The sequence below is a fragment of the Rhineura floridana genome, chromosome 3 (assembly GCF_030035675.1).
Source record: "Rhineura floridana isolate rRhiFlo1 chromosome 3, rRhiFlo1.hap2, whole genome shotgun sequence".
Taxonomy (NCBI): Eukaryota; Metazoa; Chordata; class Lepidosauria; order Squamata; family Rhineuridae; genus Rhineura; species Rhineura floridana.
Window position 1 is genome coordinate 175,364,321 of NC_084482.1, and position 12,007 is coordinate 175,376,327.

Below are 12,007 nucleotides of genomic sequence, written 5' to 3' on the forward strand. Positions count from 1 at the left end.
GTCTCAGAGGGAGGCAATGGTAAACCCCCTCTGAATACCATTTACCATGAAATCCTTATTCATAGGGTAGCCATAAGTCGGGATCAACTTGAAGGCAGTCCATTTCCATTCATTTTCATGAATAGGGTTTTCATGGTAAGCGGTATTCAGAGGTGGTTTACCATTGCCTTCCTCTGAGGCTGAGAGGCAGTTACTAGCCGAAGGTCACCCAGTGAGCTTCATGGCTGTGTGGGGATTCAGACCTTGGTCTCCCAGGTCATAGTCCACCTTAACCACTACACCACACTGGATTAGACGAAGTGAAATGTTTTACTTCTACTATTATCATTGGTATATTGTTGGACATTTTATGTTAGTATATTTGGAATAGTGGCATATAGATTAAATTAAACATAATATAGGGAGGCAATATTAAATAAGTGAGCAGTCAGTACAGAAAGTGAGCAACAACAGACTATTTAAGACAGATTTTAATAATTAAAACCAATGGATGTGGAAATGGTGGAATAGGTGTACATTTCTCTCATGATATTAGAATGCTGGATCACCTAATGAAACTAAGAAGCAGTAGATTTGGGAATGATGGAAAAATTTACATTATTTATTTAAAACATTTGTATGCAACTCTTCATCAGGATAGATTCCAGAGTGGTTTGCAAAATTTTAAAAAAACGACCATACATAAAATGCAAAAATACTTTATCATATCACATAATCACAGAATTTGCCACTATAAGATGCGGTAATTGCCATTGGCTTAGATTGCTCAAAAGGGGATTAGATAAATTTATAGAAGATATGTCTATTAGTGGCTAGGGATAGATGCATCTGTCAGTTTTGGTTTCCTGTTAATCATTTTTCCAGTCTTAAGTTCAGTTCCCTCCTCTAGGATGCACACCTTAACGTGGTGAGGGGGTTTGAGTGTGTTGAAGAAGCTGAGAGCAATGTCATCAGGAGTCTAGACGAAGAGGCTAGATTCCTAGCAGAGGCACCCAAGGCGAAATGGTCAAAGCTGGGACACTAGACTAAGATGCATCCAAACTCAGAGGAAGGCAATGGTAAACCACCTCTGAATATCTCTTACCACAAAAACCCTATGAACAGAGTATCCAAAATGCAACATGGGATAGTGCTGGAAGATGAGACCCCCAGGTCAGAAGGCACTCACTGAGTTACTGGGGAAGAACAAAGGACAAGTACGAGTAGTGCTGTGACTAATGACGCAGCTGGGTCAAAGCCAAAAGGAAGCCCAGAGGCTGATGTGCACAGATGCGAAAGAAGAGTCCAGAATTGTACGACCCACACAATAGGAACATGGAATGTGAGAAGCATGAACCAGGGAAAGTTAGAAATTGTCAAACAAGAAATGGAACGCATCAACATTATAATACTTGGTGTGAGCAAACTAAAATGGACGGGAATGGGACATTTCCAATCAGGCAACTACAAAATATTTTATGCAGGAAATGAGAAATTAAGAAGAAATGAGGTTGCTTTAATAGTGAGAAGTGATGTAGCAAGAGCAATTAGGAGCTACAACGCAAGGTCTGAGCAAGTGATATCAATGAGATTAAATGAGAAACCTATCAACATAACCATCATCCAAGTCTATGCTCCGACGGCAAATGCAGAAGAAGAGGAATTGGAGAGATTTTATGCAGAAGTACAGGAAGATATTGATCACATACCAAAACAAGATATGTTGATAATCATGGGGGATTGGAATGCAAAAGTAGGGAACAAACAAGAATTAGGAATTGTGGGGAAATGGAGCCCAGCAGACAGAAATTAAGCAGGAGAAAGACTTATTGAATTCTGTGAAGCCAATAATTTGTATCTTGCAAACACATTTTTTGAACAACCAAAAAGATGACTGTACACGTGGACATCACCAAATGGTCAATAGAGGAATCAAATTGATTATATAATTGGTAGCAGAAAGTGGAGAAGTTCCATACTTTCTGCAAAAACAAGAACAGGAGCAGACTGCGGTACAGATCATGAACTGGTCGTATTGAAAATCAGAGTAAAGCTAAAGAAAACCAACAAAGCAACCATAATGCCAAAATACAATTTAAATAACATCTCAGAAGCATATAAAGATCAAATAAGGAACAGGTTTGAGGCTTTAAATTTAGTTGACAGAGAACCAGAAGAACTATGGAATAAAGTCAGAGACGTTATCGGAGAAGAATGCAAAAAGACAATACCTCTAGTTAAAAAGAGAAAAAGACCTCAATGGCTAACTGAAGAAACTATTAAAATGGTTAAAGAGAGAAGGAAAGCAAAAGCAAAAGGAGATAGAAACACAGAACCCTAAATGCAACAATACAGCGACTATTACGTAGGGACAAAGAGAACTATTGCAATAGTTACTGTATAGAAATAGAAGAGGACAATAAAAAGGGTAGAACAGGAGCCCTGTTCCAAAAGATTAGAGAAATGAAAGGGAAATTTAAACCAAGAGTAGGGATGTTGAATAATCAACAGGGGAACACACTGAATGACCGAGATGAAATAAAAGGAAGATGGAAGCAATACACTGAAGAACTCTATAAAAGAGATGCCAGGATGACAGATTCATTCACGGAGGAACCATATGATGAAGAACTAGAAATTTTAGAATGCGAGGTGAAAGCTGCTCTTAAAATACTTGGAAGAAACAAATCACCAGGAATAGATGGCATACCAATAGAGTTGTTACAAGCTACTGAGACTGAATCAGTCCAAATTTTGACTAAAATCTGTCAAGAAATATGGAAAACTAAACAATGGCCCACAGACTGGAAGCGTTCCATATACATCCCACTTCCAAAGAAAGGGGATCCCAGGGAATGCAGTAATTATCAAATTATTGCCTTAATATCCCATGCAAGTAAAGTAATGCTCAAGATTCTACAAAAAAGGCTCTTGCCATATATGGAGCGAGAAATGCCAGACGTCCAAGCTGGATTTAGAAAGGGAAGAGGTACCAGAGATCATATCACAAACATACGTTGGATAATGGAACGGATCAAGGAATTTCAGAGGAAAATCACCCTGTGCTTTATAGATTACAGCAAAGCCTTTGACTGTGTAGATCATGAAAAACTATGGAATGCTTTAAAAGAAATGGGGATGCCACAGCATCTGATTGTCCTGATGCACAACCTATACTCTGCACAAGAGGCTACTGTAAGGACAGAATATGGAGAAACCAATTAGTTCCCCATCGGAAAGGGTGTGAGACAGGGGTGTATTTTATCACCCTATTTATTTAATCTACACGCAGAACATGTCATAAGGAAAGCAGGATTGAACCAAGATGAAGGCGGTATGAAAATTGGAGGCAGAAATATCAATAATTTAAGATATGCAGATGATACCATACTACTAGCAGAAACCAGTAATGATTTGAAACGAATGCTGATGAAAGTTAGAGAGGAAAGCACAAAAACAGGACTACAGCTGAACGTCAAAAAGACTAAAGAAATGACAACAGAAGATTTATGTAACTTTACAGTTGACAATGAGGACATTGAACTTGTCAAGGATTATCAATATCTTGGCACAATCATTAACCAAAATGGAGACAATAGTCAAGAAATCAGAAGAAGGCTAGGACTGGGGAGGGCAGCTGTGAGAGAACTAGAAAAGGTCCTCAAATGTAAAGATGTATCACTGAACACTAAAGCCAGGATCATTCAGACCATGGTATTTCCGCTCTCTATGTATGGATGTGAAAGTTGGACAGTGAAAAAAGCTGATAAGAGAAAAATCAACACATTTGAAATGTACTGTTGGAGGAGAGCTTTGCGGATACCATGGACTGAAAAAAAGACAAATAATTGGGTGTTAGAACAAATTAAACCAGAATTATCACTAGAAGCTAAAATGATGAAAGTGTGGTTATCATACTTTGGACACATAATGAGAAGACATGATTCATTAGAAAAGATAATAATGCCAGGGAAAACAGAAGGAAGTAGAAAAAGAGGAAGGCCAAACAAGAGATGGATTGATTCCATAAAGGAAGCCACAGACCTGAACTTACAAGATCTGAACAGGGTGGTTCATGACAGATGCTCTTGGAGGTCACTGATTCATAGGGTCGCCATAAGTGTAGTCGACTTGGAGGCACATAACAACAACAACAGGTTCAGTTCATCCCATTTCTTCAACTGTTCGTCATTAAAATAAACTACCTGAAAATTTGTACACATTTTCATGTGCATTTCTCCTGAAACACACTTATTTATATAAATTTACTAATTATATTAATTATTAGAAAAAAGTATTTCTTTTGAATCTTTCATTTCTGTATCTTACGTTCCAAAAGTCAACAAAGCAACCATTTATACTTTTCCCTAACAAAAGCATTTTTTTAGACATTTTTTAAATTTAGAAAATTGCATGAAAGAAGCAAATTTTGAAGGACATCTGTGGTTCAATTCATGTATTGGTTAGGGACATTCTCTGTAACATGCAAACCAAATTAATTTATCTCTCATCTGTATCAGTAGCTGTCAGCCACAATAATGAAATAGACCTTCTGTGTTCAGATGAAACATTTCACTGATTGCTAGTTCTTGGGACCCAAACAACACAAAATTTGGCTAGCCAGCGTAGGAAATAGGATGCCGGACTACAGGACTCATGGTCTGACATAACAAGTCTTTTTGTCTGTTCCATGTAAATCTCTTGGCAGGCAATTGAACAATGCCACTGTGTGGTGGGATCATTCCATCTGAATCCACCCTGAGTCACAATAACATTTATCCCAGAAAGTTTTGAAAAGAAACAAAAATGGCTTTGTATTCCAAAAGGTCAATTGCATCTTTCCCCACAGTGTATACTAACAGAACACAAAAAAGATCTAATAATGCCACTAAAGGATGGCACAGTTGTTTTGCTTTTGTTGTTGTTAAACAATGCACTTTTTTACTCCGGACATATTCAAATTAATAGCTTCACCGGACATATTGAAGTTAATACCTTGTTCTGCCTTTTAAAAAAGTGAGCTGCATAATTAGCTGTTGCAGAGTAAATTCACTAACAGGGAAAAAAACTCTTGCGGTTTAAGAACGTACCTATGGCCCACAGATATTTCTATCCAACTTTAAAAAGCAGGGAAATTGGGCAGCCATAATGAATGCACCAGGGAAGCAGGAGACCTGACCTCCTCTCTGAGATATTGTACTGCCCTGCAAATTTGTCAAAATGCAAACACCATTTGGGTTGGTCTTTCACAGTCCAATCCACTTCCTGTGTAGCTTGGAAGAATTTGGTAACATGTGCCTCTGAGCATATGGTGAGTGGTGGCAACACCTCCAATCAAGACTGCATCTCCAAAGATGGAGAATTACATTTTTGTATCTTTGTTGGTGTTCTTATTTTGCATCTTTCTATTTCTACAGAGAATCTAACCTAGAAAATTATATTTCTTTCATTATTCATCCTAGAAATCTGTGTCAAATTTATTTTTAGTAATTTCAAAGCCTTTTTATTCATCAGTGTCATATGAAGACAGCTTTTTGTGTTTCAAACTGGAAGTTATGTTCTATTTCTATTTTGGGCGCATTAATAGTTGAATCTGAAACTGCTTACAATAGACTGTTTACAATACGTTGCTACTTAAGAAATTAATCTAGTTGTTGGAAAAAACAAACGTGGCCTGCCCAAGATGCATGCTATGCTTAAACCACTTCATTTAAGGAAGGGTGGGCAGGGCCAGCCCCACACATGCCAGGGCCCTTGGGCCCAAGCCTGGCCCAGGCCCCAGCGCTCCCCTTCCACGATTTGCAGCAGGATTGCTGCAGCGGATCACATGGTGAGAGCTTCAGAGCCCCTGCCATTCCCTTGCTTTACCTACCTTTCTTGGCTGTTGTGCGTACAGCACTACCCTTAACCAAGATGGCGGCAAAGGTTTCCCTAAAACCTGCTGAAGCCTCTGCCGCCACCTTGGCTCATGGCAGGGATGCGCGTGCATAGCTGATTTTTAATGAATTTTAACATATTATGAGACCATTGACAGAAAAAGGTCCAACAGGGATCTATATTTTTTTCTCATGTTTTACCCTTAAGAACATAAGAACATAAAAAGAGCCTGCTGGATCAGGCCAGTGGCCCATCTAGTCCAGCATCCTGTTCTCACAGTGGCCAACCAGGTGCCTGGGGGAAGCCCGCAAGCAGGACCCGAGTGCAAGAACACTCTCCCCTCCTGAGGCTTCCGGCAACTGGTTTTCAGAAGCATGCTGCCTCTGACTAGGGTGGCAGAGCACAGCCATCATGGCTAGTAGCCATTGATAGCCCTGTCCTCCATGAATTTGTCTAATCTTCTTTTAAAGCCGTCCAAGCTGGTGGCCATTACTGCATCTTGTGGGAGCAAATTCCATAGTTGAACTATGCGCTGAGTAAAGAAGTACTTCCTTTTGTCTGTCCTGAATCTTCCAACATTCAGCTTCTTTGAATGTCCACGAGTTCTAGTATTATGAGAGAGGGAGATGAACTTATCTCTCTCCACTTTCTCAATGCCATGCATAATTTTATACACTTCTATCATGTCTCCTCTGACCCGCCTTTTCTCTAAACTAAAAAGCCCCAAATGCTGCAACCTTTCCTCGTAAGGGAGTCGCTCCATCCCCTTGATCATTCTGGTTGCCCTCTTCTGAACCTTTTCCAACTCTAGAATATCCTTTTTGAGATGAGGCGACCAGAACTGTACACAGTATTCCAAATGCGGCCGCACCATAGATTTGTACAACGGCATTATGATATCGGCTGTTTTATTTTCAATACCTTTCCTAATTATCGCTAGCATGGAATTTGCCTTTTTCACAGCTGCCGCACACTGGGTCGACATTTTCATTGTGCTGTCCACTACAACCCCAAGGTCTCTCTCCTGGTCGGTCACCGCCAGTTCAGACCCCATGAGCGTATATGTGAAATTCAGATTTTTTGCTCCAATATGCATAATTTTACACTTGTTGATATTGAATTGCATTTGCCATTTTTCTGCCCATTCACTCAGTTTGGAGAGGTCTTTTTGGAGTTCTTCGCAATCCCTTTTTGTTTTAACAACCCTGAACAATTTAGTGTCGTCAGCAAACTTGGCCACTTCACTGCTCACTCCTAATTCTAGGTCATTAATGAACAAGTTGAAAAGTGCAGGTCCCAATACCGATCCTTGAGGGACTCCACTTTCTACAGCCCTCCATTGGGAGAACTGTCCGTTTATTCCTACTCTCTGCTTTCTGCTTCTTAACCAATTTCTTATCCACAAGAGGACCTCTCCTCTTATTCCATGACTGCTAAGCTTCCTCAGAAGCCTTTGGTGAGGTACCTTGTCAAACGCTTTTTGAAAGTCTAAGTACACTATGTCCACTGGATCACCTCTATCTATATGCTTGTTGACACTCTCAAAGAATTCTAATAGGTTACTGAGACAGGACTTTCCCTTGCAGAAGCCATGCTGGCTCTGCTTCAGCAAGGCTTGTTCTTCTATGTGCTTAGTTAATCTAGCTTTAATAATACTTTCTACCAGTTTTCCAGGGACAGAAGTTAAGCTAACTGGCCTGTAATTTCCGGGATCCCCTCTGGATCCCTTTTTGAAGATTGGCGTTACATTTGCCACTTTCCAGTCCTCAGGCACGGAGGAGGACCCAAGGGACAAGTTACATATTTTAGTTAGCAGATCAGCAATTTCACATTTGAGTTCTTTGAGAACTCTCGGGTGGATGCCATCCGGGCCCCGTGATTTGTCAGTTTTTATATTGTCCATTAAGCTTAGAATTTCCTCTCTCGTTACCACTATTTGTCTCAGTTCCTCAGAATCCCTTCCTGCAAATGTTAGTTCAGGTTCAGGGATCTGCCCTATATCTTCCACTGTGAAGACAGATGCAAAGAATTCATTTAGCTTCTCTGCAATCTCCTTATCGTTCTTTAGTACACCTTTGACTCCCTTATCATCCAAGGGTCCAATCGTCTCCCTAGATGGTCTCCTGCTTTGAATGTATTTATAGAATTTTTTGTTGTTGGTTTTTATGTTCTTAGCAATGTGCTCCTCAAATTCTTTTTTAGCATCCCTTATTGTCTTCTTGCATTTCTTTTGCCAGAGTTTGTGTTCTTTTTTATTTTCTTCATTCGGACAAGACTTCCATTTTTTGAAGGAAGACTTTTTGCCTCTAAGAGCTTCCTTGACTTTGCTCGTTAACCATGCTGGCATCTTCTTGGCCCTGGCGGTACCTTTTCTGATCTGCGGTATGCACTCCAGTTGAGCTTCTAATAGAGTGTTTTTAAACAACTTCCAAGCATTTTCGAGTGATGTGACCCTCTGGACTTTGTTTTTCAGCTTTCTTTTTACCAATCCCCTCATTTTTGTGAAGTTTCCTCTTTTGAAGTCAAATGTGACCGTGCTGGATTTTCTTGGCAATTGGCCAGTTACATGTATGTTTAATTTAATAGCACTGTGGTCACTGCTCCCAATCGGTTCAACAACACTTACATCTCACACCAGGTCCCGGTCCCCACTGAGGATTAAGTCCAGGGTTGCCGTCCCTCTGGTCGGTTCCATGACCAACTGGTCTAGGGAATAGTCATTTAGAATATCTAGAAACTTTGCTTCTTTGTCATGACTGGAACACATATGCAGCCAGTCTATGTCCGGGTAGTTGAAGTCACCCATTACTACCACATTTCCTAGTTTGGATGCTTCCTCAATTTCATATCTCATCTCCAGGTCTCCCTGAGCATTTTGATCAGGGGGACGATAGATCGTTCCCAGTATTAAGTCCCTCCTGGGGCATGGTATCACCACCCACAACGATTCTGTGGAGGAGTCTGCCTCTTTTGGGGTTTCGAGCTTGCTGGATTCAATGCCTTCTTTCACGTATAGAGCGACTCCGCCACCAATACGTCCTTCCCTGTCCTTCCGATATAGTTTATATCCAGGGATAACCATATCCCACTGGTTTTCTCCATTCCACCCTTTGAACTCTCCATTCCCTCTGACTGTTTTGTGTATCACCATGAAAAGGTAGAGGGTTAAGCAAGCGTTTCTGAATTCAGGACTATATGTTTTGTATGGTTTTGTTTTGAAATGAGCTTATGGGAAGCAGCAGAATAGCATGGGGGGTATTTTCAAGTTAACATTGCGGAATGAGAAAAACCCATGCTGGATATAGTATACAGCCACTGTTGCTGCTGTATAATGTAAAGATAGCTTTCACACATCACGGTAAACACACATATGCCCCCCACTTCACTCCTCTCCTTGCACAAGCAGGAGCAATAAACCATGATCGCTCAGTGTTTGTTCTTAGCTTACCAACTGTAAGCCCTCATTTGGATGTAACGCTAAGTGGGAGAAGTAAAGTGGAAACATTTGTGGCAAACCATAACGTGTGCCCTGTTAACTGGGGGGAAAAAACCCAGGGATATATGTGCACGTTGGGGGTGGTAAGGATAACACACATACAAAATGTAAGATTTGGACTTACTTCTTTTTCACAGTTAGAGTTGAGTGTAAGCATGGCCATCGGACTGTTAGGCGCGCTGCTTCCAGTTCCAGGTGGCATAACATGATTGCCTGGTTGATTTGGGCATGGTAAGCTTAGTGCCTGGTTGGCGTGCTTATTTGCTAATGTAGTAGAGAGGTACTGCTTGACTTGTTGCCGTTGAGCTTGTTGGATGTGATACTTGGTAGGATTTTCCAGGTGAGTCTGCACCTGCAAACACATAATGAAGGGTAGCAGCATATAGTTAGTGTTAATGATTTGAACTCTTCTGTGGACAGTGATTTCTGTAGCACCCAGTACTGATTTATCTAGCACTGAGAATTTAACAAAAAAACTTAAGCTGTACCTTTAAATACAATTGATTTGCAAGTTCCTATGTAAAAGAGTAATATATGTAAATAAATTGATTACTTCTAAAAATTAACGGTAGATTTTGCAAAAGATGACAAGTTGAAGCCTATTAATTAAGGATTTCAGAATGTCAGTAACATATTGAGCTTAAGTAATGGGCAAATAAAAATGGATAAACTAGAAAGTATACATCTCCCCACAAAAAATAATCCCGGGACGTTACATAAATTTGGCAAAATGTATATGAAGTAGCAACACACTTAAGACATGGATAAAAATCACCTTGATGAGGAATGCAAGAAATATTTAAATTCCTCACAATTATCAATGTTATTTATATTTATAGTATAGTATAAAAATGAAAAAGGAATCTAACAAACATTAAAAATTTTTAATAACGCATACAATGTGTACACATATACCTATGCTTAACCACTAAATGTTTCATCACTTTGAAGTGGGCTTTATTTGATTCAACTGTTTATGTTGGCATTTAGATGAACAATAAAGTGAAACAGAATTAGACAAAGAAAATGCTCCTATAGGCAGTAACAGGAAAAAAAGTCTATTATGTCTTCCTTACTATTCTACTATACAGTAAGAGTTGTATCCAACTAAGTCATACTCAAAGTAGAGCCACTGTAATAAATGGGCTTAAGTGAGTCAGGCCCATTAATTTCAATAGGTCTGAGTTTAACTTAGTTGGATACAACTCTACAATAAAACAATAACACAAAAACAATAATGCACATGGGCATGCACCCTTAGCCACAAGGAAGTAAATGGTTTAGTCACCTGTAAATGTAGCCTAATACGTCATTTATTTATTTTTAAAAAACGTAACTCACCTGGTAATGATTATACTCAAGCATTTCCAGCATGACATTTATATATTCCTAGCAAATCCAGATAAATAGTTTGGCAGTTTTCCTTTTATTTTCTGCCACTCCAGCTCAAAGGCTCATCCACTGAAGCATTGTAAACAAGTTATCCCAAAAACGGCCAAAGCAATTCGGGTATAACAGCTTAGGCTTATAATAACCTAAACTAATTAGTTATGCATGTAGAGAAATAGACTGTTCACACAGGGGGCTTTTTTTTTTTGGAAGTTTAGCTTGAAAATTTTGGGATTAATTTTTTTCTATGTCTTTTGACGTCATGCTTTTTCAGAAATATAAAAGGGCCTTTTAAAGTGATGGGTTATCAAAGTCAGATTGATAGTTTGCTTAAGGCCAGTTCACCATTCAGCTTTCGTTCCAGTCATACTAGCAGACAATGGCATTTTTCTTTAGCAGTATGATTACTTGTTTTATGTCCGCTGTTAAAGGCGACACTGCAAGAAAACCATTAGGCAAGTTTGTTAACCATCCATGCTACTGCAAGGGAATGCTGTAAGCTCCTGCAAGATAGTGCTAGTTGTCTCCAAGTTTCCACATTCTCACAATGGTTTGTTGTGTTCAAAGCATTGCTATGCTACGTATATTACTCTGTACAGAATGGGAATCGTTTACTACATAAACGCTTTCACCTGAACATTTTTGGTTTAACAAGCTTTGGTTCTGCCTTACATAGGTTCTGTACAACCCAGTTAAACATGCCCAACATTCAAGTTACAGTATATATATACCTCCAGAATGGTTCCACAAAGACATGGAACCAAATCCATGAGCCATATCTTCTTTGATAACCCAACCAAATTTTAATTAACAAAAGGGTCAATCAACAGACCGTTGTCACTGGCTTCTAATTACCCTGGGAAGCTGTATAAATCAAATAAATCAATAAATTATAACAGTGTGATTGTGGGCAATGGAAGCTGCAAAGTCTCAGTAGCTTCACCTAACCAAAAATAAGTATACAGATTTGAACAACTTCCAATTTATTTTATTTGCATTTTTAAATATTTATGTGCCACTTTCTGGGCAAAGCCAATCCAAAGCAGTTTATAACAATAAAAGCAAGTTGCTTTTTTCAGTCAATATTACTGAAACTAAGACTAAAATAGAATTTACAAAAATAAGAACAAACTCCAAACTCAAATAACATCATAATATTCCAGCCTCCAGCCTGCAAGTGGTACAAAACAATTCCCAGGGAAGGCCAATAAAAATGACCGAGTCTTTAAGGCATTCCCTGAGTAAGTCTGAAGCATAGCCACCAGC

The 12,007-nt window shown here is 39.3% G+C and overlaps 1 protein-coding gene across 7 annotated transcripts in view; it reads right to left on the reverse strand.

The window, feature by feature from the left end:
- The window catches only part of MITF (melanocyte inducing transcription factor), a 192,932-nt gene that overhangs the window by 22,221 nt on the left and 158,704 nt on the right, over positions 1-12,007 (reverse strand). For all 7 annotated transcript variants that reach the window (XM_061618655.1, XM_061618656.1, XM_061618654.1 and 4 more), the window contains one exon: positions 9,477-9,704. In XM_061618655.1, the coding sequence (XP_061474639.1) occupies positions 9,477-9,704 (228 nt within the window). The remainder of the gene's footprint in view (positions 1-9,476; positions 9,705-12,007) is intronic.